General features: G+C 53.4%; 3 protein-coding genes across 5 annotated transcripts; 1 reads left to right on the top strand and 2 right to left on the bottom strand.

Annotated features, from left to right (window-relative positions):
• Positions 1-230: 230 nt before the first annotated feature.
• PIGX (phosphatidylinositol glycan anchor biosynthesis class X) lies at positions 231-5,660 on the bottom strand. Its single transcript, XM_040612531.1, has 6 exons — positions 5,529-5,660; positions 5,011-5,074; positions 4,401-4,542; positions 3,307-3,520; positions 1,923-2,023; positions 231-827 (listed from the first exon to the last, which is right to left on the bottom strand). Exons 1-6 carry the CDS (start codon positions 5,596-5,598, stop codon positions 675-677), a joined length of 744 nt encoding a protein of 247 aa, XP_040468465.1. The 5' UTR covers positions 5,599-5,660; the 3' UTR covers positions 231-674.
• Positions 5,025-12,375, top strand: CEP19 (centrosomal protein 19). Of its 2 annotated transcripts, none has more exons than XM_040612532.1 (3): positions 5,025-5,117; positions 8,050-8,248; positions 8,536-12,375. In XM_040612532.1, the coding sequence occupies exons 2-3, from the start codon at positions 8,119-8,121 to the stop codon at positions 8,895-8,897; spliced, it is 492 nt and encodes a 163-aa protein (XP_040468466.1). In that variant the 5' UTR covers positions 5,025-5,117; positions 8,050-8,118; the 3' UTR covers positions 8,898-12,375. The 2 variants fall into 2 exon arrangements, with proteins under 2 accessions (XP_040468466.1, XP_040468467.1); XM_040612533.1 differs by lacking the exon at positions 5,025-5,117 and adding an exon at positions 5,813-5,863.
• Positions 12,376-12,467: 92 nt separating this feature from the next.
• NRROS (negative regulator of reactive oxygen species) lies at positions 12,468-17,199 on the bottom strand. 2 transcript variants are annotated; one of them, XM_040612525.1, is made up of 4 exons: positions 16,930-17,199; positions 16,098-16,207; positions 15,380-15,503; positions 12,468-15,125 (listed from the first exon to the last, which is right to left on the bottom strand). In XM_040612525.1, the coding sequence occupies exons 3-4, from the start codon at positions 15,485-15,487 to the stop codon at positions 13,158-13,160; spliced, it is 2,076 nt and encodes a 691-aa protein (XP_040468459.1). In that variant the 5' UTR covers positions 15,488-15,503; positions 16,098-16,207; positions 16,930-17,199; the 3' UTR covers positions 12,468-13,157. The 2 variants fall into 2 exon arrangements, with proteins under 2 accessions (XP_040468459.1, XP_040468460.1); XM_040612526.1 differs by lacking the exon at positions 16,098-16,207.
• Positions 17,200-24,888: the final 7,689 nt, after the last annotated feature.

Here is a 24,888-nt window from a genome sequence, read left to right as displayed (position 1 = left end):
CTTCTAGTTGCTCTTTTCACAGCTTTCATCTTCCAAGGGTTACTCTTTCTGCTTCTAACAGAACAAAGTTTCCTTCAGATTTTCTAAACTCTTTTCAACTAATTTGACCAAGAGCAGCTAATTCCTCCCAGTTACTTAGAACGCGAGAGATTACTTAAGCCTTCTCCTGCCCCAGGTAAGCACAGAATTTCTCTTCACAAATTCATACATAACCCATCCAAACAACAAACTTAAAATTCAGAAACTTTAATGACTAGATGTTTTCCATACCCTTAATAACCAATCCCCGAGTCCGTTATTTTAAAATCAAGAAATACAAACACCTGTACAAGAGGCAGCACAGTAGTTAAAGCAGGCTCTGGAGCAGGGGGAGGCAATCTGAGGCAGACGCTCCACTCCTGACTGTTGCCACACTGCCCATGGCAGTCCTTGCAGCTTTCTGAAGTGCTGTTCCTACCCCCCGTCCGCTTTGTCTATTGTCACTGCACCAAAACAGTCTCCTGGTGCATGAAAGGTGTTTGTAAGAATTAGATCAAGGGAACTATAACCCATTATGGCACCCTTGCATGTTACTAAGATATAAATAACAGTATAATAGGATTCATTTAGGACGCTGATGTAATATTCAGTTATTTTTGCTGGATGGAGGTCAGTCATTCTCTATTTCTTTATCCTCAGGAGGTCACCAGGGAGAAGTATCCATATTTGCATACAGCTGTGAGAATCAGACTGGAACAGAGCACTGTGGCAAGAAGAGTCGCGACACACACTAAGGAGCTATGTTGCCTGAGCCCCACTGGAACCTGCAGAATCGATTCCTCAGATGCCTACAAAGAAAAATAAATGGATTACAGGCATTTAGCAAGCTATTTCTTCTTGACTGCAACTTAGAGGATTAGGTACCATACTATTACTTAATTAGCCCTTTACTAGGGCTTCTTCTGGGATTTGAAATCAAAACCAAGACGTGACATCACCCTTCCATTCACAGCAACTGGAGCACCAGCCACCCATGCAGTGCAAAGCTCAATAAATTTATCTCCTACCCTTTTTAAATGGTAGCCATTTATATCCTCTGTATCTTTGCTCTTAAAATAGGCTTCCCATTGAGGATATGCATGTAACACAGCATGGAAGAAAGAAGCTGTCAGAATGAGCGTTCCACAGATCACCAAGAAGCCAGTTTTCTCCAAGGAGAACTATTTGGTTCATCTGCTAGTCAGGAAGCTCCAAAAGGTTTTTGGACAAGACCTGCAGGTATCCCAGGCATCTGCAGGTATCTTAAATGTAGGAAGGCAAGTGTGTTACTAAAACAACAGATTTGTTATGAGATGAATTAAGCTTATTTCTGAATCTCTGTGCTGCTGCACCCCATTCAAGTATCAAAGGCAGTTGCTGACCACACTAAAGATCCAACTTTCTTTGGTTTTGAACACAGAATAAAGAAACTTCACCTTTTCCAAAATACTTAGCCAATCAGATAACAGCCAAACAAATAGAAGTGGCCTTTTTTTTTTAAGATGTTATTCCTTCAATCTTTACAGTTTTACCACTCCCTTAGATCATAAAGTAGTTTTCCAGTTTGCTACTCCTCTGAAGCACCTGTGTTGTAGACTTTTCCCAATTTGATCAGTGCCAATTATATCCTAGAATTCCAAGTAAACTGTTAAGGAAAAAAAAAGGTGTGGAGAGCAGCCATCACAAAGGGCTGGAAGAGCACACAGAGTGACTACAAGCATGTCAGAAGGGCAGGATGACCCGCATTAAAAGCTGGTCAGAAAGGAAGAGGGGAGTCTCTCTAATGGGGAATCACACAACTAGTCTTTTACTGATTAGTTCCTGTACTATGCAAATTGCTAATGAAAAAAAGGCAGCAATTGTTCAAAGAGAACCTAGGATTCCCACCAGAAATAAGAACTCACAGGTTTGTGCATTACGCTGTACCACTGACAGGGCCCGACACCTCTGCCTGAACAGGGAGCTTCCACTTCAGCCGGCTTCCAACACTCTGCTGACAGGGAATCTACGGAAGACGTTAATGCATCAGCAGGACCCAGATGGGATGAAGCCATATGGCCTGCAAGAGTCTGCCAAATGAGGCATCCTTCCTCCACAACAGCTTGACAGAATCCACTCCCTGAAAGCCAACAGGTGAAACAGCACGGACAAAAACATGCCAGCTAACCTACACGGTCAAAGTGGTGCTGGGCAGTGCTCTTCACAAACTTTGCAACTCTTCCCTTCCTGATACAGTAGGTACGCAAGAAAGAATCTCACCTGTGTGGTATCCTGACACTTCTGTCCTAAACAGGGCAAAGAATTCATCACTGGCCTGTAGACTCCTCACCTTTAGCCATGCAGTTGTTATTGTTTTGGGGGAAGAGAAAAGTCATTCTTCCATTTCTGCTTGTTGGCCTCCTCTTAGCCCATGCAAGAACTCCCCTCCAATGGACTAAATGTTTTCATACTACTAATAAAAATGTCTTCCTGCTCATAAGTAGTAAACATGCCAGGAAAACTGAAAGATTTCACACCCCTTTTTTAATTGACCAGGCAGTCTTCCCTGCCCCCAAGTTTACCCCAGAAAATCATCTCTCAATTAATGTGCAAGCAAAGATAAAGGAGCTGAGAATCATTGGCACATTTGACTTGGCAGCTAGCAAAAATGGTTTTGTGAAAGGAAACACAATTTGTAGCACAGTTGTAGGATTTCATTGTTCATGTAATTTGAAATACTGTCAGCGGACATCAGGTTCTGGTTTCACAGGAGTCTGAGACTCCAACCATTCTAACCTTCAGGCACACAGTTTTCTACATTCTCCCCTTAAAAAAAGAAATGCAGAAAGAAAGTGTTAGAAACCATCAGAATACTTTGATTACTGTAAATACATGACTGTGAATATTAAATACGTCCTGCATAGCTTCAGCCGCCAAGAGAAACACTGCAAAAACGCAGCCTGAGCAAACAAAAAAAAAAACAAACCAGGGCTTGCCAGGACTGTGACAAACAGACCAACTGCCAGTGCTTTCAGGCGAAAGAGCCCAAACAGCCTGCCACAGTACAACGGTACAATGGCAGCAGTGCAACACCAAGAGCTCTGTTGACAAATAATCTGTCTTTGGTCAGGCAGCAGCATTCAAAGAGGAAGACAACATGGTCTTTATCAGGGCCACTATCTTCCCCTCATGTTCACATGTCTACTGAGAGCTCCATCTCCGGAAGACAAATAAAGAACTAGATTCCAAGCTCTGGATTGCCTGCAGTTATTCCTTTCTCCCCAAAAGAGCACGTAACAAGAATCTCACTGTCACAGCAGCAGACCAACACTTCTGGGCTCTTCAGAACAACCAGCACTTCACTGGTCTCTTCTGCTGGCCGGTGGTACCGCCCGTGCACAGGCAAGGCAGCTCTGAAACAGTGAGAACACCGAGGGTCGGGTTCCATGTACAAGAGAAGAAGAAAATCTGTGGCTAAGTACTCTGGAGCCTCCACATCAATGACATCAGGAATTAACACCGCCTGTAAGCAGAGAAAAAGGGAGGGATGTGGGAGAAAAAAAGTATGAACATTTTGTGCATGGTTCTGGGATTTAAGAGGCCACTGCTGCGGTAACCTACTGCAGCATCATAAGGGAAAATAATATTCCTCATTCTGTTTTCTAATTTTGTGGGCTGGAGGCTCAAGTTGGAAATTTTGTCCTTAAGTTTTACCAAAATAACTTTTCAAGTCCCTCTCCAATGCCAATGAGTGATTTCTACATGTGAGAAGTTTACAGTGCAACCATACCTGCAGCCAAACCTCAGAGGCAGTGGCTTAGTGATGCGTATAAGCAAAGCCATACGAGCACCCGCAAGCATCTCAACCGCAGAAGTCGCCTAGCGTCTTTGCATCCGTATGTTTTAACTGCATTAAGTACCTAAGGAGATTACCTTAAAGCCACATTCTCTTCTCTCCACCAAAAATGCAAAGCAAAGACTGGAATGCAGCATGGAAAGCTGTGGTGAAAATAAAGCTGCAAAGCTACTCAGTCCAAATGCATAGCACGCTACTTAGAACTCAGCAGCACCTCTTCTGTGGAGGTTAACCTTCCAGCTTTCCAGCCTTTCACCATCGCTGCTCATCCAGGGCTAAGCAGAGCAGCAGCAGCTCCCCAGTACGCATGCCTACATGTAGAACTAGCACCAGCATATGCCACAAAATGCCCTGACTCGGCGATGCTGATCAAGTGGAGAGATAAGATGAAATGTCAAGAAGAAAATACAGTGTGGCATCTCCTTCCAGGAAAAGAAATTAATCACCTTTGTTCAACGACCAAGATAATAAACACAGATTGCAACTCGCTGAGCATATTCATCCTTATCTGAGTAACTGCCAGATGTCTTAGCGTCTGGGTTGTTACCTTTGTTAGGTTGTGCTGCTGCAGTGATGCCAGCTCATAGGGATCCACATAGATTCCTGCTGGAAGACGAGTTCTAGCTGCCACTGTGCATCTTCCTGCATCCTCCCCCACCACACCAAGTTCTACCTTCACCAGCAGGTCCCTACAAACAAGTAACAAAAGGAAAACGTTCATACCTGCACTTCAAAAGATTGGAACAAAAACCCAAGAGACATATGCTGAAGTGCACAGAGCTGAGATGCAGCTCTCGCCTACTACGTGTGACAAATTGGGAACACAGTTCCCTGTTGGGCCATGCTGTCCTTCTCCGGTTAGGATGATGTAGCTCACGCTGACTCCACATCCACAACCAAAATGAAGTCTCACGTCTTTGGTAACTTCTCAGAACTATCAACGGCCTCCACACAGATCTTATGAAGGGGCCTCCTGTTCTTCTGCTGCTATAGCTTGCAGAATTAATTCCTTCATCATGCTAACACATTCCTAGTGCCTGGCCATGCCTAGCGATCACAGCTCCCTGTGGATCACAGCTCAGCGAGCCGATACAACTGTGCACAAATGCAAAGAGAACCTCCTTCACAGGTAAAGCCACGCCGGGATGCCAGCTCACCTGTGAAACCCCTCGTTCAGGAGCTCCTGCGTGACGCCGGCACCCTGACAGGCCGCCTGCGCATCTGCGGTGACACAGAACACACGGCGGCGGTTACAGAGCAGCAGGTGAGGACCCCACGTGCAGGCAGCCCCGAGCAACACCAGAGAACCCGCACACACAGTCCGCGCACGGCAGGCGGCAGGGAAACGGCGCCGCGACCCGCAGCAAGGCGGGTCCTCGGGCTCTGCCCCAGACCCTCGGCGCCCGGCCCTGCACACCTACGGCGGGGCCTTCCCGGGGCGAAGGCCCGCACCGCCGGGCCGAGCCGGTCGCCGTCAGTGCGGCCGCCCCGGGGCCGGTGCTCGGCGGAGCGGGCAGGGCCGGGCAGCGGCACCGGCTGCATGAAGGCGCCCGCCCCGCGCTGCCCGTCGCACCTTGGGCATGGGCCCCCGCCACCCCCGCCGCGGCCCAGGCCCGCCTCCCCCGCCGGGCCACCGGGGAGCAGCTCCCCCGCGGCCGGGCCCGGCGGCACTTACGGAGGACGCAGAGCAGCGCGGCCAGCCCGGCGCGGAGCAGCGCTCGGCCCCGCCGCGGGCCGCCCGCCATGCCGGGCCCGCTCCGCACGGGCTGGCGCTGGGCCGCCCGACCCCGCGGGGCACGTCCGACCCCCGCCCCGCCGGGCCCCGCCGCCCCGGCCCCGCCGCCGCTGTCCCGCCCGGTCCCGCCCGGTGCGCGGCGGCAGGGCCCGGGCAGCCGCGTCCCGCAGGCGCCAGAGCGGGCAGCCCGCGGGGGCCTTCGGCGCCAGAGCCCGCCGCGCGCGCGGCCGTCGCCGTGGCAACGCCCCGAGGGAGAGCGCCGCCGCTGAGCTGAGGTGGGGGCGCGGGGCGGGCGGGCGCAGCTCCCTTCCCTTCTCGCCGTCAGCGCTTGGGCCTCGGCCGCGTACGGCCCCGGGGCTGGCTCGTCCGGCGGACACAAGCGCTAGGAACGCGGGTTTAACGGCGCCGGGTGGCGGGGCACAGCCTCACCTGCGCGCTCGGGGCCGCCGGCCGCAGCCGCCGTTACCGGGGACACAGGCCTTGCCCCTCCTGTGCGCGGCCCCAGCGGCGTCCTCCCGCGTTTGGCTCGCCTACCCGAGGGTTTCTTCGCTGCTCCGGGGCGGGTCTCGCTCTGATCGTCAGTGACCCTTCAAAAAGCCATTTCGGTGCCGTGTGAAGCGTCGTTTCTCGTTTTAAAATAGTGAAAGTGGCTCTTGAGAGACTTCTGCTTTTCTGCCCAACTCCTAGAGCTGTTTAAAAGCCAAAGGTTGTGGTTAATTTTCAGTATTGAGAACATCACTGTAAATCTGAACTCCTTCCTACGTGAGAATCTTTCTAACAAAGAAGGAGGGCCTTGCAATCCAACTTAAAAGTAGCTTTTGAAGGTTAATGCAATTTTTCAATGCGCTAAAGGCAGGAAAAGAGAAGTTGCTGCTGCCAGGCAGGCTGACATCTTCCTCTCCTGCTGCAGGACAGAATTTTGCAGGGAAGAGTAAAAAGGATAATTATGGATTAACTTCCTAAGCTCATTCATGTAGTAGCTGATGACGTGCTGATACTTGGGAGTTTAGTAGTCCTTACTTTAAGATGAAATTCTAGTTTATACGGTCTGTTCTTGCTGTCTGTATAGATAAAGCCATATGTTTAGTGGGTCAGTCAGTGTTTCCTCCTCACTCATCCCCATTCTCCACCTTTTCAGTAAGGCAAAAGTTCTCGGTTCCTCAGCACACACATGTGGCAGCTCAGCATTTTCAAATCTTAAGACACCCTTGACCCTCATGAATGTTTTATAGCTGAAGCTCTACCAGTGGTAATGTGTTATGTAAAGAGTATTTCCATTTGTCACTTGTAAATTCTCAGATTTTCAGTTTCGTGGATGGTGTATTTTAGTTTGATAAGGAGTAAATGGTTGAACATCATCTCCTCTCTTTAAAATTAGTATTTTCTTCATTGCATAATAAGGAGTTTAATTATTTTTGATCTTCATTTCTGAATCTCATCTCTCTCCTTGGCCCGTATGACGTAGGTTACAGACATGGTGCTGTATTGACATCACTCTGAAACTGTAAAGAGGCTTTATAAAAACTGAATAGGTACCCTTCCTTTTAAGTTTATTTTCTTTTAAAAAGGGGAATTCAGTGTTACATGCATCAACATTATGTATGCAAGGTTCTCCCTTACCATATTAAATAAGGGTAGGCTATCCCCAGGTTTGTGACGGCAACAGAGACAGATAAAGGACACTTTGTATCCTTTCAAAGCAAATATGTATAATAGACAGGTATGTATAACAGAATTTTGTCCTTGTTGCATCTCTTGCAACATTCAGGTTTAATTTTGTGGAAACTCTTTCAGTGGGGTTCCAAGACATTTCAAATTTTCATTTTATCTGCATTTTTCTGAATATTTTTTTCCCAGATATGCTCAAATAATCTTACAGCAAAAACACATCATCATATCTTTACTGAAAAATCAGATTCTCCCTGAAGCCACACCTGGAGCTTTTGTATGAGCTATCAGGTGATACAAAGTTAAAAGCCTGGGTTAGAGTAGAAAAGGGTTTGGTAGGTAAGCAATTCCTGGCTTTTCAGAGCAATGGATATAATACGCAGTAAAAGTTGCTTGTGAAGAAACTGTAATACATTGATTTACTATTTTATGACATTTTTCACTTTAAAAAAGGAATAAATGTAACAAAAAGTCTTTTAGGTATCATTTAGTAGTAGCATTATTAGTGTCATTAGTATAGTACGGTACTGAGCTGGTGGACAAAAAATATGTGTGTGGTATGTACTCCCGGACGAGTAGTGACAAAGATGTAAAGCAGCAGCTGGGCGTCACTGTGCCCCGGCAGCCAGCTCACGGAGCGTGTGGGGACACGTTCAGCTTCCACTGAAATCAGGGAGACTTGCAGCCTGGCTGCGTGTTTTTGCTGAACTTGTATCACTCTAATTCTGATAAACAGAACAGCACTGAGAGACACTCACACTTTCTTTCCCTTTTTTCTTTTCCTGTTTTTCAGTGAGCTTTGACATTGCTGAGGACCTCTCTGATAAAGCTGACCGCACTTCAGCCAGCAGCGAGAACTGTAATGACTTACACTGCAAAGAAGTGCGGCATCTGCTTTCAGCCCCTGTCCATTATCCTGATCTACAAAGAAGACGGCAAGGATAAGACTCGCCAGCGTATCATGCCCGTCAGGAATTTCTCCAAGTTCTCAGGTGCGGTGCATTTACTTGCAGTGTTCCCCAAGCCCCCTCCAGACACAGTGAGAGGAACAGCTGGTTGGTAACAGCATTTTTAGCTGCTTACCAGCACACCGGGATTGCAGAGAGGGGTGGTTTGAGGTAACACCGTCTCCCCTGAGGAGCCCAAGGCTACATCTTAACCCAAGGAGTCGCTCTGCTAAGTCTGGAGGTCTCGCTTTTGAGGGTTTGGGAGAAGGGGATGGGTTTCTGGGAAGAGATTTGCTTGCAGCTGTAAGTCTTCACAGTGGCTTTCTCTTTAGACTGCAGCATGGCTGCTGAGCAGCTGAAGAATAACCCTCGGCACAAGGCTTACCTGGAAGGAGTCTCGCTGCGTCAGCTGCAGAAGCTGTACAGATTGCTGAAAGGCCATTTGGGAGGAGAGAGCCTGGCTGAGAGCTTGGAGAAGCTGCGGCAGGAAACGACCATCGACCCAGAAGAGGATATGAACAAACTAGATGACAAGGAACTAGCCAAAAGGAAGACCATCATGGACGAGCTCTTTGAAAAGAACAGAAAGAAGAAGGATGATCCGGATTTCATCTACGACATTGAGGTTGAGTTTCCACAGGATGAACAGCTGGAGTCCTGTGGCTGGGACGTGGAGTCAGGTGAAGAAATCTGATTCTGGACAGATGTCTTGGGTGGGCAGTTCAGAGACCAGTCTCACAGTCCTCCCAGCGTACATGTTGTTCCACGCCGTTTCCAGCTGCTGCAATTGATGCGCATTACGTTGGCTGCGGGGAACCCAAGGCCTAAGGTGCTGCAGCGCTTCCAGGTTTAAGTGAACTTTGTTTAAGAAGCCAAACTTGATGAAATGGAAACTGAACTTACTGAGTGTTTTTAATCTTTTCCTATGGATGAGTGCCTAAAATAATTTTGAATTATTTAATCTTTCTTTTGTTTACATTTCAGTCAGCTTTGGCTGAAAACCTCACCAGCCTGCCTTGCTGTGATTTCTATTCAGCTTTCTCAGAAAACGAAGTGTTAAATATTTATGTCTCGAAAGCAGTGTTAAAGCTTTATTGTCTAAGTACGGTATTTATTATTGCTTGCTGGAATGTTAAATATATCTTAATCTTTCTGGATAAATCAACATCGCATTTAGAATATTACTCTGACATTTCCTGAGCGATGTGTAAATCTCCAGCTTCAGCTTTACAAATATAAATCCTTATATTTAAAAAATGGAATGTCTACCAAAACAAAATTAGTCTTGAAAGTACTTTTGAAAATACAGTGATTTCAGACTGCTGAAGTGAGGTGTTTTGCTTCCTTCTTACTAGACGATGCTTTCTCAGTTAGTGCTCAGCTCAGGAAAAATGTGCTTAAACTAGCCAAAAAAAAACAGATAGGGGGGCAGGTCACAAAGGCTGGGGGTTGTTTTAGAGCAGAACAAAACCTTTATGCCTGCTGCCTCATCAGGGCTTAGTTCCTGGCTCGCTTGGAATCATTCTAAGGGACAACCTGATGTGACAAGCAAAGCTACAGCAAAAAGGTCCTCCAGGTAATGGAGGTTTGATGGTTAGTGGGAAATTCATCTCTGCAAATAAAGATTTTACTTATCCCACTGAAGTTTTTAATCCCACTGTCTACCGCTTCGTACTAACCGAATCCTGCCCTCTTGTAAGAGCTGGAGGACTAAGTCCGGGATTCTTTAGAAAATCATGCAACTCCAAAAGCTTCCCAGGTTTTGGCTTTCTGAACCTGGGTGGCTGTGAGTGGGATGGGCCTTCATCCCCAGCTGAGTGGCCTCAACAAACCGATGGCTGAGGTGACTTAAGAGGAGTTGAAAATTGCTTCTGAGACTAGTTTAGTTCCTGGCTTCCTTTGCGAAACCACAAATTAATTAAAACACGTCAATTTTATCAATAAGACATCATGCCATAGCAGAGAAGCTGGGGGCTGGACGAGCTCTCCTACACACTGAAATTATAGAGTCAGGTCTGTGAAAAATCTGAAAGGGGTGTCAATTAAACTGCTGTACTCTGTCATCACTGGAGATAAGTGACCTTACGTTTGTCCAAGGGAGTCCTCAGAAAATAAGTGGAAGCTGATGCCTTGCTTGCCAAAAATTAAAAAAATACAAAGCCTGACTCAGCTTTCCCAGGAACGGAAAGGGTGTGTAGGGCTCCAGCACGTGCCTTGCTCTGCTTCCAGTCAAAAATTGCAACATAACAGCACGTAACGACCTCCCACTTGGGTGGGAGGGGACCCACAGGGACCTCTCCTCCCCATCCAGCCCGCACCCAGCTTCGTCCTGGCGGGGCCTGCACCCCCCTCCCCCGGCACGGCTGTCCCCACCGCGTGAGGTCTAATGAGGGCCAGGCTGAGGGAGGTGATCGCCTCCCTGGATCGTGAGGTTCCTGCTGGCCCGTTCCTCGAGCCCACCCCGGTCCTTTAGGACAGCAGCCATACCCAGTGCCAACTGGTCGTCCCAATTTGACTTATCTGTGAACTTGACACAAAGGCACTCCACGGCCGCCTCCAGATCATGGACAAAGACATCCAGCAGGACAGATCCCAGAGCAGACCCCTCGTGTCTTCTCATCAGCCTCCTGGTAGAGCGTCCTGCTAACTGCTACCCTCTGTGCTTGATCATCCAACTGATTTTTACCTACCCGGGGGCCCACCCATCCAGGCCGTGACATCCTCACTTGGCTGCCAGACCGTCGTCGGACGCAGTATTGAAAGCCCGGCTGAAGTTGCGGTAAATGGACCCACTGCTCTCCCCTTGCCTACAAACCCATCCATGTCATCCTGAGAGGCAGGCGGGTTGGCCAAGCGTGACTCACCCTTGGTCAATCCACGCTGCCTGCCCCCAGCCACCATCTTCTAGAAACGTGCTCCAAGAAAGCATACTCCATGGCTTTCCCAACATGAGGGTGACCATCCTGTTGCTCCCCAGGATGTCCTTCTGCCCGTTACTGAGGAGGGGTGCAACGTTTGCCTTACTCCAGTCACCAAGACCCTCCCCCGATCTCCATGACCTTGCAAAGATGATGAAGAGCAGCTTGGTAGGGACATCAGCCACCCTGAGAGCGGAAGCTTGCCGTGTTGCCCTGACATCCCTTGCATGTCCCAGCTTCAGGTGAGCCTCAGCTTTCCGGGCACCATCCCCCCATGCCAAGATACTAACACCTCCCATGATGGAGGAGCATTGAGCATCCCCCACATCGGCTCATCACGAGCAATAGCACCCACTTTTTATCCACACCCCAGGCAGAGCCAGTCCCCCAGGTTCCCACCTACATGGCACACCCACGGCTGCACCCCACATCCCCCCACCAAAAGGAGAAGAAGCAGCAGCGGCCGGGGCGGTGGAGGAAGCGCACACATCCACCCTCTGAGGCTGGACCCAGCACCCAAAGCAGGGGGAAACAGCCCCGGGGAGGGGGTGCTTACAGGAGCACCCTGCTCACCCTGCCAGCAGGGAGGCATTGAAACGCGGCTGCGGGACCTGGTGCCGGCGCAGACCCGATGGGAGGTATCGCAGGGAGGTGTTTACAGGTCACTTGTCCCTCGGGTGCGCAGCTTACGGGCAAGAACCGCTGAAATAGGCCGAGGGATTCCCCAGCTGGGGCCCGGGTTGGGTTTGGCTATTTTGGTCTAAAACAGGGCCAAAGAGCAGCCCCTTTTCTGGGACAGATTTGACAGCAGGTTTCCAGAGCCAGTACTTGGCCCCAGCGGTGCTGCCAGCTGGTCCAGCATGGTCTGAGCTATGCTGTTTCTTTTCCCTTTTGCTCAAGCCCCCGGCGCACCCCACATCGCCGCACCGCGCTCCTCCGAGCCCAAGCAAGGACAAGCCGTCGGTGTGCCCACACAGGCACTGCCGCGCGCTTCCCCGCACCCTGTGTTCCCGTTAAACTCAGACACCGGTTTCACTGGAAAAATCCTGACAGTGCCACAGGAATAAAGGTGCTCTGGTTCTCAGCGGGGCTTTTGAGTTGGCACAACCCACCACCACTTCTCATTTCCACCCACGGAAACCCTCCCAGGACCAGCGCGGCACTTCCCCAGGTAGCGCAGTGCTGGCGCGGCAGAGCCAGGACGTGCTGCCAGCGGGGCTGGCCCGAGGAGCCGTGGCCACCGGGGCACGGCTTGCGCAACAGTGAGAAGGCTTGCTCGTATTTTATCTCCTTTACATCTGTTTAATCCAGCAGTTGCTGGAGAAAAGGAAATCAGTGATAAAATATCACCAGCGATATAATTTATTCTCCTCTGCCTTTCAATCATTTCACATCGTTGCAGCTCGGGCTGTTTTTAATGGTCTTTTCTAATCAGATTGTGACTTAACCAAGCAACAACGTGCCCTTCAGCCCCGCTGGCCGCGCCTGCCTTAGCACAGGCACATGGGTGCTCCCGGGGCTGCCGTGCTGGCAAGAGCAGGGTGGGAGGCTGCAGCCGCGGAGCCCCTTCCCGGCAGCGCCCGGGCAATGCTTGCTCCAGCACGGGGCAACCCGCGGAGGCTGGCTGCAGCCCCAGACAATGCTGTGCGGTGGAGACTTGGCTACGGGGCTGAATAAATAAAAGGAACAGCCTGAAGCAGGGGGAAAAATGTGGTGGGGGAAACTGTCTGCGCCCCTTTGGCTAAGAGGTGTTTGGTATTGTGTCTGCTCGGCTCTCGCCAGCTTCAGCTGAAGGTTTCTGCTGAAGAAGTGTCCTCTGAGCGTGCCCACCACAGCCCCAGGCTCCATCACCGGACACGGTCCTGCACTCTTTGGGTACCCTTAGGGCACCCATAGCAGGAACGGCAGCTCTGCCAGCACCCCCTCGTCCTCCATCCATCGAGTCTCCATCTCACCCACCTTGGAGGGGTTGTACCCTGCAATCCTGACAACCCGCTCGCGTTCACCACTCGCGAGCCCTTCTTCCTCCTCAGCCATCAGTAAGGGCTGGACACCCCACACCGGCTTTTCACCATTTTCAGCAGCTTTTGCTTAAGTGTGAGGAAGATGAGAGCGAAGGCCACCAGGAGCGTCAGGCAGGTGGGCAGAGCCAGCACCAGGTAGAGGAGCGCCAGGTCAGCCGTCTGCCAGCGGCAGCTCCACCGGACAGGCTCGGGCAGTGCCCTGGGGCTCAGCGTGCGGGAGGCATAGCTGCAGGTCACCTCCTGTCCGTCCGGGACGTGCAGCCCCTTGACGTGCTGCAGAGAGTCCCACCAGCCCAGCGTGCAGCAGTTGTAGGGGTTTCGGCTGAGGTAGACCTCCCGCAGGCTCTTCCCCAGCGGCGTCTGCACAACGTCCGTCGGCAGGGCCGGGAGGCAGTTGTCCCGCAGGTCCAGGCTGCGCAGTTTCAGGATGCCCAGCGAGGTGGGGAAGACAGTCAAGGAATTCCCTGAGAGGTCCAAGTGCACGAGGCTGTTAAAGGCAGAGAAGTCCACCGCAGTGGAGGAGAGGGTGGTGTTCCTCAGAGACAGCACCTGCAGTGTCAGAGTGAGGTCCTGCAGCCACCCCAGGTCCCCGGAGAGTGCCTGGTGGTTGTCAGAGAGGTCCAAATGCATCAGCGACGTCCCCTGGAAAGGGTGGCCGCCCAGTTCCCGCAGACCACAGCTGGCCAAAGAGAGATGAGTCAAGGTCTGAACACCCCTGATGTCCACGCAGGGGGGGCTCTCCACTTCGCCTGCAACAGCTGGCTGGGGACAGAGGTCAACTCGGTTGCGGCTGAGGTCCACGGTAGTGATCTTCCTGGTGTAGGTGAAAACCCCAGGAGGAAGCACCTTCAGCCTGTTGGTGCTGAGGTTGAAGAGCTGCAGGTTGGGCAGGATGCCCCCATTGCCCACCTCCACCCCCAGCTCCTCCAGCCGGTTCTGGCTGAGGTCCAGCTCCGTCAACGTGGCTAAGGGGTCCCCCTCTGACAGGTGAAATGACTCCAGGCAGTTCTGGTTGAGCTTCAAGTGGGTAAGGGAGGGCATCTGGGCCAGGAAACCCTCTGGCAGGTACCAGACCTGGTTCTGGCTCATGTCCAGGAGGCGCAGGGAGGAGAGATTGCTGTGGCAGATCTCATCCCAGAGACTGACCGTTGTGACATTGGTGGAGTTGCCATCAATGAGCAGGAACTGCACCGTAACGTTCTCCAGGGATGTGCCATTGGGAAGGCGCTGGTAGAAGCTCATCTCGTTGTTCTTCAGCAGCAAGGAGCGCAGCTTGCTCTGCCGGGGCAACACAGGGAAGAAGAGGAGGTGGTTGTGGGACAGGTCCAGCACCTCCAGCTCGAAGAAGTCATCACTTTCCAGGGCCAGAAACCACTCGATGACATTGTTGCTGACATTGAGCACCCTGAGCTGGGTCAGGCCGAACTCCACCACGCACGGGAGGTAGTTGTAAGCTACATTGAGCCTCTGCAGCCTCTGCAGCCCTTCAAAAGCTTGGTCAATCTCAAAGATGTAGTTCTTCTCCAAGTTCAGCTCCAACAGCTGTGTCAGGTTCATGAAGATGGATGAGTCCAGCCTCATGATGATGTTCCTGGCCACAGACAAGGACTCCAAGGAAGACAGGTTCCAGACCAAAACCGATACCATGTCCTCAGTGAGGCGGTTTCCAGCTAGGTCGAGTGTCCTCAAGGCTGGCAGAGCAGAAAGAGCAGCCGCTGTCAGCGAGTAGTTGGTGAAGAGGAGGTTGTCTGCCAAGGAGAGCATGCAGAGGCCTTGGCTGCTGAGGAAGGCACCAGGCTCAATGAGCTCCAGCCGGTTCCTGGTCAAGCTGAGATGCCACAGCTGGGGGTACGAGAGCAGAGAGGCATTGCCCAGAACCTGGATAGTGTTGTCATCAAGCAACAGCTCCTCAGTGTCACCTCGAAGATTTCCTGGGATGGAGCTCAGCCACCTCCCAGTGCAGTCCATGGTGCTCCACACCTAAAGGGAGACGTGGATATGTAACACTGCTCTGAGAGGTAGGAGCTGGGGCAAGATGAGGAGGGAGAAGTTTTGGGGAGCAGAGTAAGGATGGAGGAGGTGGCTTTACAGTTAGAGCCTTGGCACCCCAGTCCACTCCTTAGCTAAGCTGGTAGCTGGGGCCGGGGGAAGCTTTGGGGATGCTGACACGGCTGGGCTCTGCTGGGCTGGACCAAGCAGTCAAGATGAGCCAGGGTTTGCAAGAGAGGACTTACGAGCTCGCAGCCACCCGGAGATGGTGCCCAGGCTGTGACTGCCTCGCTTCCCCATCCCGCTGCCAGGAGGACCAGGAGCAGGGAGACACCAGGGAGCAGGGCCTCCATCTCAGCGGTGGCACTCCTGTGGAGACAGAGGCAGAGGTGAGAAGGTCAAAAGCTGCAGATCACTCATCCCAAAAGGGCCAGGCTTTCCCAGGGAGCCCATCACCGCAACGGTGACCCTTGTGCATGGCCAGCCTCCTGCCCACAGCTGCTGCCTGCAGGCAGCGCCCAGCTCCTGTTGTTGCCCCCAGAGGCACTGGGCTCCCAACATACCATAGCGGTGGCCACCAGGCCCCACAAGACCTGGCCCACTGCAAGCTGCCCATGGAGAAACAGCGTAGAGCCCTGGCACCGAGCCCACCCACCCCAGCAGGAGCCCTTGTGGGGTCCACCAAGGAGAACCTGGAGGGGTGGAGAAGGGACGAGGAGGTGACAGCCCGGTCCCCACATGTGGGAAAGGCACCATCACCGCTGCACAGCTGCTCGCAAACGCCCCTGAACTGCAACTCTTGCGCAGAGGCTTCCCCCCCACCAGGGCTCACATCCCACCTCTCCACACCACTCCTCCCCCAGGGACACTGACCAGCCACCACCGAGTCCCCTCCAGCACCCGTCCCTGGCAGAGGTCCTGGGGGAGCGGGGGCTCCCCAGCGTGAGATGCCCCATTACTAACTTGGTGGAACTGGAGCTGACGGCATTTGCATCTGGGGAAAAGCTGAACCTCAGGCAAATGAGCAGGTCTCAGTGAGGTCTCAGCAAGCGGCGTTTTCATAACTGCCAGCGCTTGAAGAAGAAAGCTGGGGGTTATTTTTGGCAACCCAGGTAGCCAGAGCCTTGCAGCAGAGGGAGCAGGGGACAACCTCCTGGCTTGTCTCCTTCCTTGGGAGAGCCAAAAGCGATAAGCCGGTGTCTTATCAAAAAAGCATTTATTAATCTGTGGGGATAAGGCCTCCCTTCCCTGGGCTGGAGCTGACACATGGCAGTTTATGTCCTCCCAAGCTCCTTTCTCCAGCAGCACCCTGCACGCACGGCGGCAGGAGAAGGACCCTGCTGCGCCCTCACCGCACCCAAAATCCAGCGGCCTCGGCTTGCCTTCAGCCCCTGAGCCCCTCCGATGAAGCTCACGCTTTCCTCCACTCAGCTCAGCCTTCCTTTGCTGCCCAGTGTTGGCCGCCTCCACCAGCAGAAGCACCTCCACCCTTCCACCCTGCTCCCTGCAGCTGCAGGGCTGGCGGCAGCATGGGCAGGAGCGCGGGCAGCAGCGCGGGCAGCAGCACCCTGCCCGCAGCCCCTCGGAGGACTCCACATGCAGAGATCTGGGGGTGCCCAGGGTGCTCCCCACGGCGCACGCCAGCCCCGGCACGGGCCCACACAGCCGCAGCTCCCGCGAGCGTGGGCATTAGCAACTCAGGGGCCACCACAGATCTTCAAGCTGGCAAACGGGGCTCCCCAAACCCCCCGGCGGGGTTTTCCCGTGGCAAAGGTATCGGGGGGCAGTTACTCACCGCGTGGGGCGGCGCGCAGGGTTTGCTGCAGCTCATCCTGCGGCCGGCAGCCCCTCCGGCTGCGCTCGGGGGACCTCGGGGGACCCTGGGGGCCAGGGGTAGGTGCGAGCCGCCTGGTTTCTCTCCCACCCCCTCCGGGCGTACAGCCCCGATATAGCCTCTGCGGAAGGAGCTAACGGAAACGGCAGTCACATGGAGGCAGAGAGCGCAGCCAGGCACTTCGCTTACTGATCTCAGCACTTGCACCCAGGGTCATGCACTCACCAGCAGCTCCCCAGCAAGGAGGAACCGCGGGGGCTGGCCAGGCGAGGCGGGGGGTGCCGGGGCAAGCAGCCCGCGCCAAGGGTCACGCCGCTCCTGGCCTTCCCACTGCTCCCGGGGACAAGCCAGCGCTGGGGACAACCCTGGCACCATGACTGCTCGGCACAGCTCGGGCAGCGAAGCCCCCGCAGGTTTCAGGCAGCACGGCCAGCGACCTGGGGCGGCTCTCGCTCGCGCAGCCATGCCACCGACCCCGCCAGGGCCGCAGAAAGGCCACCGGCCGGCTGGCGCTGCCCTCACGGCACCTGTCCCCACCGCGTCCCTCAAGTCCCCCGCCGGCCTCCAGCGCGCGGCACGGGGGCTTTGACAGGAGCCAGGGGACGAGCTTCCCGCAGAGGAAGGAGAAGGTGCCGCTATTTCCCGTTGTATCCTGGACCTTGGCTCATGTCCCCAGTCCCTGCTTCGGGACACCGGCACCCAGCCCCTTGTTGCCTAGGACAGACTCAGGGCGCTCAGATCCCACCGCCCGCGGACCTCTGGGTCTCCTGCTGCTGCTTGGGATTTCGGCAGACCCAGCACCTGGGGTGCAAGTCTGGATACAGGGACCTGCCCGATGCCAATCCCTACGCAAAAGTGGGCACAAATGGCTTCTCCCACAACTGCTAAGGAAGAGACAGACAAAAATCCACATTTCCGAGGCCATAAGGACAGGGAGGCCCCCTTCCCCTTCACCACCACCTACCCCTCCTCTCCACCTCCCTTCCACCCCCTGTGTGTCCCGTAACCCCCCAGGGTCCCCATGCACCCCCAAATCCTCAACAAATCCAGCTGCTGAGGGGCAAAAATGTTTGCCTGGATTTACCTAGCTGGGAAAGGGTTCAAAAAACACAGAGAAAAGATTGAGCCCCACCACAGGAACCTGTCCGGTGGGATCAGCAGGTACCACCCTGCGATGTCCGTGCTCCACATCCCAGGCACCGGCACCAATGGGACCTTCTGCAGCAATCAAGAGATGAACCGTGTTACTGTGGCACCCCAAGCACCCCACCAAGGGCCGTCACGGCCTGGGTCACCCCCACCCGCCCGCCCAAGCGGCCCCCAGACCCCTGCCAGCCCGTACAAATGGCTGGGGAGATGGTTTTTCTGACTTCACCTTAAATTTCATTTCTTCTCTGGAAAGAAGCTGAACTCTCCCATATCACTCACAAAAAAGCCCTGTGGTTTCATTTCCTCCATTTTCAAGGAAGTTTTAAGTACAAAAATCAAGAAGGAAAAGAAAGAAACACTCCTCATCCAAGTGAACCAGAGCAGATGGCAGAAGCTCCGCACCAGGGCAAAATTCCCATGGCGTTGCTCAAGGTCACATGAAGGGCCGAGACTGGCCAAGGATTACAAACCCGCTCCTCATCCCCAAAACCCTGCCGCGAGCCCAACCCCAACAAAACCCACTCATCTGATGCTTGGAGCCAGCGGAGATTTGCCCTGGGCTGGGAAGTCCTGAAGCCATAGAACTCTGGTGTCCTCACCTGGGGCAATATCTGCTCTGGATGGTCTGGAGGCCTCAGGAGACCTTCTGACGTGATGCCTCCACGTGGTGCCACCAAACAGAGTGGCCCCCCGTGGGTCGAACTGGCTCCCTCCCTGCAGCCCAGGAGCAGCTGGCAGAGAAAACAGCACATGTCACCCCCAGCCCGCTACTCCGGGTGACCAAAGCCTGGCCAGCGCGACCCCCTCTCCCCAGCAGCCAAGGCGCTCGCTGGTGGGGCACCGTGGGGCAGGGGGGCCCCCGTGCCACCTGGCGTGTTTGGCCCACCCTGTCCTCCCCGGAAAGCAGCCGCACGTCAGGGCTGCTCCCGCGCCGGGCAGCGGGCAGCACCCTGCATTTCACACTTGCCCCACATCCTGCAGCCAGAGGGGTTTGAAAACATCCTAAAGCTGCTGCTTGCTCCCCTCCTCTTCCTCTCAAGCAGCATCACGCCCCCACCCAGCCCTCCCAGTAAGGACTGGATGTGTGCTTTGAGGGCTTTTGATTTATGCTTTAAGAACAGTAGGGTAACGGGATAGGGACTGAGCTGCCGGGAGCTGCTGGTCTGACCAGCTCCTCACCAAGCTCCACCCCAGCTCGGCAACACACCTGGATTAAACTGGAGACGCAGCCACGAGGAGCTGTGTCCACCAGGCAGCTGCAGCTCCTGCGGCTGTAGGACAGGACTGGGAATCCCCACAGGGTTTCGCACCCAGTGAGCTTCCTCTATCCCTCCCTCCTCCTGTTCCCTCCAAACCACTTTTTCCCCCTGAACAGCTCTCAAAGTCTCGAGCACAAACCAAAAGAAAAGCTGCAACAAGAGAGCAGCCTCCCAGCCGCCCCGGCCTGCGGCACCGGCACCGGAGCCCGTGGCACGGGAGACACCGTGACCCCACGGCTGCGCCTCGGCGTGCCCCATTTTCCTGCAGGAAACGCGGTTCCTTCCAGGGTGGAAGCACCAAGGGAAAGGTCACTCACGGTTCACACGCCAGCCGGACCACAGCCTCGGACGGGTCAGGGCAAAGCAAGAGAGAAATGTTTTCCCACGAGCTTCCTCCACTCCCGCTGCGACGGAGAACTGGAGAGAATTAAACAAGTCGTTCCGCGAGGGGTGAGAGCGCAAAGCACCCCCAGACTGACGCCGGGCTCTGCCCTGTCTCCAGCATTTTGCCCGACAAGGAGAGAACGCAGAGAGCACCCCTGCAAAGGGAAAGAGACTGGGAGAAGAACCAGCTGCACTGGGAAACAAGCCTGGGAGCCTTAGGTAAATACCTCCAGAAACATCATGATCTCCAGGCTCCTGGGAAACCGCCAGCAGCATCACAGACCATGTCAGGGTCTCCAGCAACTGACACCCTCGCAGCTGCACGTCTCCTGTTGGACTTCACCGAAAGGGAGGAGCAGCCATAGGGCGAAGGCAGCATCCCCCACGCACCGCTCACCCCCCGGCACCGTGTCAGCGATGACTCTGAAAATGGAAGAAAATCCAAATTTTATCTTTAAAACCCACGTCAAATTTTCATTTGCTGCTTGGCTGAAGTGCACACAGGCAGCGCAAACATATCAAGACACAAGCAAAGAAGTTTAATCAGCTGCTCTGGTTAAAACTGGGGAAGCTGAAGCTCTACCGCATCTCAGAAGGCGCCGTTAGTGGTGATTGCCTCTAATACAACATGAAGTGCGAACATAAAGAAGAAAACAGATCATTTGCTACGTGGCCGAAAGGGAAAAGATAAAACGGACAGCTGGATAGCTTCACTTTAAGCTACAGCTCTGAAAGTTCACCTGGCTGAATTTCTCAACCGGAATCCACCCAGTTTATCCCCAGGGAACAGCTAGGGACACGTCCCATCCCATGGCGCAGATGCATCGGTGTACAGGACAAGGGGCATCCCCACAGCCCCAGCACTGCTGCTGACCTGGAGCTCTGCAAGAAGCACGGCTTCCCTTTGGTGTGTTTCTTACAGGGGAAACCAAGAGACAAAAATCAGCGATTTATAATCGGCTTCGAAAAATCTTCTTTCCCCGCCAGCTGTTGCCAAACCACCTGCCTGCTCAAACACCCAGCCGTGCTTGGCCTCCCACCAAGGAAACGCATGTGCTAGCGCTGACATCAGTCACTAAAGTAAAGCTTCAGGCTCCGGTTCCACAGCGGCTCGAGTGCCTGGGAGCCCCCCGCAGCCACAGCACCCTCCCCCGGGCCCAGCCTCACCCGACTCCCTCTCCCCCTCCAGCAGCAGCCCCCGCTCCTGGCTCGCTCTTGCTCTGTGACTCCCATTCACCCACCGCTCGGCCCATTTTCAGCCCTCATCTCCTGGCTCCTGCCCGGTTTTCGGATGGAAAGAGTGGGTTCAAAGATGCTGTCTTTGAATTAATTCTAGGTTGTTCTGAGCGGAGCGCAGAGCTTGCTCGCTCGCCTTTGCAGCGAGGCGCCGGCTGCTGGCACCAGTGGACACCAGGGCTGTGCGAGCCCAGAGAGGAGAAGGAAACCAACCCACCAGGGGTGCGACGAGCCCACCGGGAACCAGGTGAGCTTCCAGCACGAACAACTGGGAAAATTACACCTTTGGGCTTGGAGGACATTTGGTTGAGGACATAGACACCAGCCAGGAGCCCCACAGCAGCAGTCTCACAGGAGATGCCCCCTTTGATCCTTTGGTCACCAAAAGGTGCGAGTATCCTCTGTGGGGCTCAGAAGAAAGGCAGAAATAGGTCTTAGTAGAAAGCAAACCCACGTTTCTGAGGGCGCTGGGCCACGTGGGAAGCAGGGAACTGGTCAGCGGCTCGGCCACAGCTGCTCCCTGGACCCCTGCGCCGGGGGGCGAGGATGCGTCCCAGTGCCCCCCCCGCGGGCAGGTCCAGCACCAGCAGCTTCATCCCTGCGGTCACCATCACGGCTCTTCCCTTTCCCACGTCTGACAGTGTGAGAGATGTAAATGAGGAGGAACCAGGCCACAGAAGGGGGAGCCACAGAAGTGATCTCGTTTCCCCCTTTGCTCGCCGCACAGGCAGCCAAGCCCACCCCGCGGGCTCTCCCAGGCTGGGGCTTTGAGGTCTGCACAAGGGATGCTCCACCACACCGATGCGAACCTCCTCCCTGCAGAGCCGCAGAGCGGCCAGGTCACAGGGTCCTCTGAGCAGAGCACGCAGCGGGACACAGCAGGTGTCCAAGCAGCGGAGCCCTGTATTTCTGCAGCAACTGGAAGCCAAATGCATCCGCTCCCTTAGGAGCCATGAGACAGACACTACTGAAGTCCAGATGCTCTAGAGAACTGCTTACGATGCACCTGCAGGAGAAACAAGCGGCTGACGCCAGAGAAGACAAATGATCTTTCCTCCTAGATCTCCTCACAAGCTGGAAAGCCCCACGACCAGGTTGCTTACATCTGCAGTTTGGTCTGTGCTTATGCTAGACCTGGAAGTGTTGCCCAAGTCTTTCCCACAGGGCTGCCAGATATGGATAAATTGACCTTTTCTTTTGTACTGTACAATAAAATAAGCCATTAAAACCAGGAAACCTCCCCCACTTGTCTACTCCAGTACATTCACCAAAGTTTTGAGCATAAAACCACTGGGACTGGAAGGTGTAAGTCAGGAGGAGGCACGGACAAGGCACTGCCAGGGCACCATTCAGCAACGTCAACTGCAGCAAGAAAAACTACTCCCATTTGTAGTCACACGTACTCCTTTCCTGCCGCCTTCTGGTTAAGAGAAGTGAGTAATTCTGTCATTAATGCAGAGGGAAGTGAAACCATCTCAGCTCCTCACAGGGTGAAGCGTATCCCACCCAGCTTTCCCCTCCGGCCAGGACAGCCGACGTCCCTGCTACGCCGTGTTATCTCACCAGCAACCCTCCTGCAGGCGGACGGCAGCCCAGGCTCATGCTCCGAGGTCTTCCTTCCCCAGGTCTTCAGCCGCGGGGCTCAGCATCCCTCCCTTCTAGCACGAGACCTGTAGGACAAGTGACAAAGAAAAGCCAGTCTGCAGGGTTTGGGGATCGGCGCACACTCTTGCATTTAGGGCATATTCCTTCGTCTCACATAAGAAAACAGAAAAAGCTGGCAGGATGGAAGTTTCTGTGGTTTTTTAAAAACAAATTCTAACCCGGATGTGACATCACTGTTGTATCTGAGACCTCATTCCTGTAGCTCTGTCTGGGAGAGACTGGGAGCTGGCTTTCACCTTCCAGTTTGAGACCTGAATTAACACAGGAGAGTGAGAGAGGGGGAAAGTTCAAAAAGATGCATCAATCAGGAACACAGATCTTCCCCTCCTGTACTCCACTGTTCTTCCGAGAAGCGCCACGAACTGTCTGCCAGTAAAGACAAGCCACATCCCAGAGATGCACAGTATGGTGGGCTGAGATCACCGGGCCACAGGTTGCCTGGTAAAACAAACTTATTTCCATACTGCATGCTCCCCCGAGTCCCACTGGTGTTGGTTCCAACTCTGCTCCAGTTCTGCATAGGTCAATTATTTTTCCAGGAATAAGACAAAATCATATGCTAAAGCGGAGGTAAACTCTCTCTGCCGTTTACAAAGCGCAAGATCCTGCCCTCGAGCTCTGCTCCTGCACGAGGCTTTGCAGGAGGTGCCCAGTGACAGGTGGGATCTGGCATGAGAGAAACGTTCTCTGTCACCTGAGCACATTAAAAAAAGAACCAACAACAACAACAACAACAAGCCAACAAAAACCCCAAAATGCAATTTGGAGATGGTGGACAGACTGAAAAGCTTTAACCACTGCAGTATCTGGAATATCAGACAAGAACATTCGGGTTAACATCCATCCCCTCGCTGGCAGGTTTGTCCAGCACTTAGTCATTATAGTCACGTCCTGAAGCCGGCGGAGTGTACTCTCTTAAATAGCCATTTAAAAGCAACGAGACACTGCTTACTTCTAAGCACAGGATGCTCAGGAAAGAAAAGAACTTCATAACCTCGTAGTAACTCGCTCGTAGGCTGTCGGTCCCCGATGCACCAAAGTCGCTCTTGCAGCTGAAGCTGCAACCAGCAGTTTGTTACCTGTAAACTGGTACCACGGAGGTGCTGGGCAGGGAGAACAGCCCGCACCCCACCCGCTCGCAGATTTAACACGTTACCGTGGTACAGAGAGTCCAGGGAAGCTCACACACGCAGCACACCTCACCTGCCTGGGGTGAACATCGTGCCTGTGCTTCCCGGGATCCATCAGGTTTTGTCTCGCCTCGATTTCCCAACTCAGCCGCTGCAGACCAGAGCGGACGGACCGCGTTAAACGGAGGCAGGGAGCGAAGGATGCCAGCACGTCCTGCTGCGGCTATGCAACCGAGCCGGAACGTTTGCCAGAGCGCAGCATTTCGTGGCTTCATTTGCACAGTGCAGCCTGTGCATCTTCAGAGGCACGCTCCAACAGCGGGGACAGATGTGAAAGCAGCTGTTTTACAACAACGTGTAGGCTTTTAACATAGGTAGAACAATACAGATTAAAAAGACAAAATACATCAAGCAAACATGAAACAACTCCAGCTAGCTCAACACATCTGCAAGAGCAGGCACGGAAGGAAAGAGATACCCTGGAGCTGGTAAAATTGCAGAAAAATAATCAACCCTTGCAATATACAACAAGTTTTATTTAAAATTCCCTTTTCAATAATAATTTGGGAGTGGGGGTGTTCAGCCACAATGGAATTTGAATTATTATTTTTTTAACAATATTTTGACGATATCACTATTTCCTGATCATAAATGCCTGAGAGGAAGAAAAGCAGCTCTGGGGAAAAGCAGACCTTGAATGGTAACCGTGACATTTTGTTTGAGCCTCTCAAATCCCTTTCTACCTTTTAAGGTGATCTCAGAGTCTCAGCTCAGTTTACTGTCACTGGAGACGATTTTCTGAAACGCAAAGATTTGCTCAGCCTAATTTCAGGATCAAGGGTTCAAATGAAGTATATTTTAAAAATCCTAAGCCCGTTATCCACTTCTCAGCAAGCACCTGCTTCGTTGAGGTTTTTTTAGTTTGTTCTGGTTTTTTAAAAGGACAGGAGGCAAAGGCTAACGGAGGAGGTTCCATACTAAATGTTTATTTTGCACATCACTTAGGAAATGGGAAGCCTAGGCTGCCCCAAGGCTGTTAACTTTGCCCTCTTGTGGGAAGGTGTCAGAAGTCATTCAGAAGTCACCACACAGCGCTA

This window comes from Falco naumanni, chromosome 13 (assembly GCF_017639655.2).
Source record: "Falco naumanni isolate bFalNau1 chromosome 13, bFalNau1.pat, whole genome shotgun sequence".
Lineage (NCBI taxonomy): Eukaryota > Metazoa > Chordata > Aves > Falconiformes > Falconidae > Falco > Falco naumanni.
The sequence above is the reverse complement of the archived record's forward strand: the minus strand, read 5'-3'. Positions and strand labels throughout refer to the sequence as shown.

Bases quoted from the DNA above. Each gene is read 5' to 3' on its own strand.
- NRROS (XM_040612525.1), bottom strand. From the start codon at position 15,487: ATGGAGGCCCTGCTCCCTGGTGTCTCCCTGCTCCTGGTCCTCCTGGCA. The intron at 15,126-15,379 runs GTAAGTCCTCTC...GTCTCCCTTTAG, and splicing joins CTCCGGGTGGCTGCGAGCTC to GTGTGGAGCACCATGGACTG.
- CEP19 (XM_040612532.1), top strand. From the start codon at position 8,119: ATGACTTACACTGCAAAGAAGTGCGGCATCTGCTTTCAGCCCCTGTCC. The intron at 8,249-8,535 runs GTGCGGTGCATT...CTTTCTCTTTAG, and splicing joins GAATTTCTCCAAGTTCTCAG to ACTGCAGCATGGCTGCTGAG.
- PIGX (XM_040612531.1), bottom strand. From the start codon at position 5,598: ATGGCGGGCGGCCCGCGGCGGGGCCGAGCGCTGCTCCGCGCCGGGCTG. The intron at 3,521-4,400 runs GTAACAACCCAG...CTCTGCTTACAG, and splicing joins AGCAGCACAACCTAACAAAG to GCGGTGTTAATTCCTGATGT. The intron at 2,024-3,306 runs GTGAGATTCTTG...CGTCTTCCGTAG, and splicing joins GTTGGTCTGCTGCTGTGACA to ATTCCCTGTCAGCAGAGTGT.